Source organism: Nicotiana sylvestris, chromosome 1 (genome assembly GCF_000393655.2).
Source record: "Nicotiana sylvestris chromosome 1, ASM39365v2, whole genome shotgun sequence".
NCBI lineage: Eukaryota > Viridiplantae > Streptophyta > Magnoliopsida > Solanales > Solanaceae > Nicotiana > Nicotiana sylvestris.
The window spans coordinates 165484105-165487284 of NC_091057.1; the positions used below are offsets into that span (position 1 = coordinate 165484105).

Here is a 3180-nt window from a genome sequence, read left to right on the forward strand (position 1 = left end):
AATTTGACAAATCAAGAGAAAATATCCGTCTCTCCTTATCCTTACATACAACTGAACAAGACAACAAAGGTATATTTTCCAGCAATTAATGCCACAAAAGATTACTGTCGCATGAGAATTTAATTTCCTCTCATTGAAGATATAGGATTCATTTACCTCTCCAGTAAATGTTGATCGACTTCAATAAATTGACAACTATAAACTTTGTTGTTTACGAACTCATATACTTAGAGCAGCCATTTGTCTAGAATTACTTTTAAACTGTTTGATTGAGAAATACATGAATAACGAATCCATTGCTTAATTCTCAGATGATACGTAGGAGTGTCAAATTAATAAGATGTAGTACTCTTGACGGTCAAAATTTAATTGAGCCATTAAATAGATCATGATTCAATCGATCACAATTTAAGTTGTACCAAGATGTTGTGTCAATTTTGGGTTAAAAAAAATACTCCCTCCGATTTACCTTAAGTGACTTTTTGGCCTTTTTGTGTGGTCCATAATAGTTGATTTTTTCATATATGAAGAAGGAATCAATTTTTTTTCTTCTAAAGTTGCCGTTAGACTAAAGAGCCTGGAAGTAGTTTGTTATATTTCAGATGAGCAAATTAAGGTTACTATGCTCAATTTCATTGTTAATCAATATTAAAAGATGAATTCCTTAATATGTATGAAAAAAGTCCAAAAAAATTACTTAAAGTGAACCGGAGGGAGTAAATCGTAATTTAACTCATATCCAACTTAAAATCATTCAACTCATTAATGAATATATTTCTAATTCAAACTATCGAGGTTACCTACACTTTTTTTATATCAAGGTGGTTAGATGTTACTCCTATAGGAGTAATCTGTAATTACAGTATTATATGACCTAAACTCGTCTGGTCGAAACTCCAGCATAAAGACATAACCAACCGTTACAATAATCAATAATTTAACGTGAATTACTGCTATATATAGATGTCCCTATAAAAAGCCCAACCCAAACAACCAAGAGTTCAAGGACATTTTTGTAACTTGTACCTTCAAAGAGTTTAAACATGATAATACCGACAACATCAGATATCTCCAGCTGTTTCGCAAAAAAAGTTGAACGGAATTCCCTCACACTCTTCTGTCTCACATGCTATCCATATATTCTTCTCCTCACCCTCATCCCTAACCCTAGTTAACTTAACCACAGTTACCCTCTCCTCAACCCTAGTCAACCGTCTCCTCCACCTTTAATACCACACTCCTATCTCTTCCCTCACTCCCTTTGAAGTTTCAGTGCATTGCTTTTCCTCTCTTTGCTAACGTAAACCATGGGTGCACTCTACATTTTCCTCTTCACTCTCATGTCCTTTACTATTTCCATTCATGCACACAACATTACTGAAATCTTAAGCAAATTCCCAGAGTACAGTGAGTTCAACAGTTACCTCACACAAACAAAACTCGCCGACGAAATCAACAGCCGTACAACTATCACTATCTTAGCTTTAACCAATGGAGCCATGGCCGATGTTGTCGGCAAACACCCACTTTCTGTCATAAAAAACGTTCTTTCCCTTCACATCTTGCTTGATTACTTTGACAACACTAAACTCCACAAGATCTCTGACGGCACTACACTTACCACTACCCTTTACCAAACAACTGGTAATGCTAACGGCAACTTAGGTTCCGTTAACATCACCGATCTTAAAGGCGGTAAAGTGGGTTTCGGCTCAGCTGTTTCACACTCGCCATTAGCGTCCACTTACACTAAATCCGTGAAGCAAATCGAGTACAATATCTCTGTGTTGGAGATTAGTTCTCCGATTATTGCTCCGGGTATTTTGACTGCTCCGGCACCGTCTGCTTTGGACTTTAACATAACAGCGGCATTGGAGAAAGCGGGATGCAAAACATTTGCTTCGTTGCTTGTCCAATCTGGGGTTCTTAAGACGTATCAAACTGCCATTGCTACGGGTTTAACTGTCTTTGCACCTAATGATGAGGCGTTCAAGGGCAAAAATGTTCCAGATCTGAACAAACTGAAAAGTGCTGAGGTGGTTTCGCTGTTACAGTATCATGCTGTTCCGAGTTACACTCCTATTGGGACTTTGAAAACGAAGAAGGATCCTATTTCTACTCTAGCTACTAATGGTGCTAGTAAGTATGATTTGAGCGCTTCTACAGCTGGTGACCAGGTGACGCTTGACACCGGCGTTGACTCGTCAAGAATCGCTTCAACTGTGATTGACTCTACGCCGTTCTGTATTTTCACCGTCGACAGTGTACTTCTCCCTGAGGAGTTGTTCGGGAAATCTCCTTCTCCGGCACCGGGACCTGCACCGGAGACTTCTCCGTCACCTGCACCTGAGGGAGCTTCCCCTGGCCCTGCTCCGGAGGCCAGCTCTCCTTCTCCAATGATGTCTCCTCCGGCGCCGCCTACCTCGTCTCCGGCTGGTGCTCCGGCGGATGGTCCTGCTGCTGATTCCGAGAACAGTACGGCGAAGAAAAACGCCGGTAACGTTAACGCTCCGGCATTGCTGAAGGTTCTACTTACTGTGTCAGTGTCGGTAATTGTGTCCGTTTATTTGTCCTAGATCGTCATTTACGGGCTTTTGTTTTATTTTATTTTTTTTGTTTTTGGGTTTCTGGAGTCATATTTTTATTTGTGACTGCTTGCAGAGAAGATTTTATTTAATTTGATTTATAATTTTTAAATGTCCTTTAATAGCGAGTGAGTCGTTTAGCTGAGTAAGAAGGACAGTGTTTTTGTTTTTTCATTTTTTGTTCAGTTGCTGTACTTTTGTTTATGTTAAATCCTTTTCTTACTTTAATAATGTTCCACTTGTGTTGGGTAGTGTCGGTGTGTGTGGATACTATGAAGGAACGTGAGTGACAGCTAAGCAAATGAAGAAAGCATTTGGTTTTGGGGCCCACTTTGTGATGACTGTTGCCTCTTTTGTGTGGCGAATAGAATAGTTTAGTAAGTGAAGGGCATTGGTTGGTTTGCTTAAACTATTAAACAGAAGTGAAATACAAAAGGTTGGAGTTTAGAACTTTCTAATGTTGAATGGGTAAAAACTGCTTTGTTGGCCTTAATACAAGTTATGTACCAATTTGTGCATGATTTAGTGGGCCTTTGGACATAACAATTATAAAATTCCAAAAAAAATAAAAAAAAATTCACGTGAAAATGGTTTT

The 3180-nt window shown here is 38.9% G+C and overlaps 1 protein-coding gene across 1 annotated transcript; it reads left to right on the plus strand.

Moving 5' to 3' along the window:
• The first annotated feature begins 878 nt into the window (after nucleotides 1–878).
• On the plus strand, nucleotides 879–2832 carry LOC104233396 (fasciclin-like arabinogalactan protein 8). The gene has a single exon (XM_009786786.2). It carries the CDS (start codon nucleotides 1308–1310, stop codon nucleotides 2574–2576), a length of 1269 nt encoding a protein of 422 aa, XP_009785088.1. The 5' UTR covers nucleotides 879–1307; the 3' UTR covers nucleotides 2577–2832.
• Nucleotides 2833–3180: the final 348 nt, after the last annotated feature.

What these genes read in the sequence shown, in the direction of transcription:
- LOC104233396 (XM_009786786.2), top strand. Translation starts at nt 1,308, where the DNA reads ATGGGTGCACTCTACATTTTCCTCTTCACTCTCATGTCCTTTACTATT.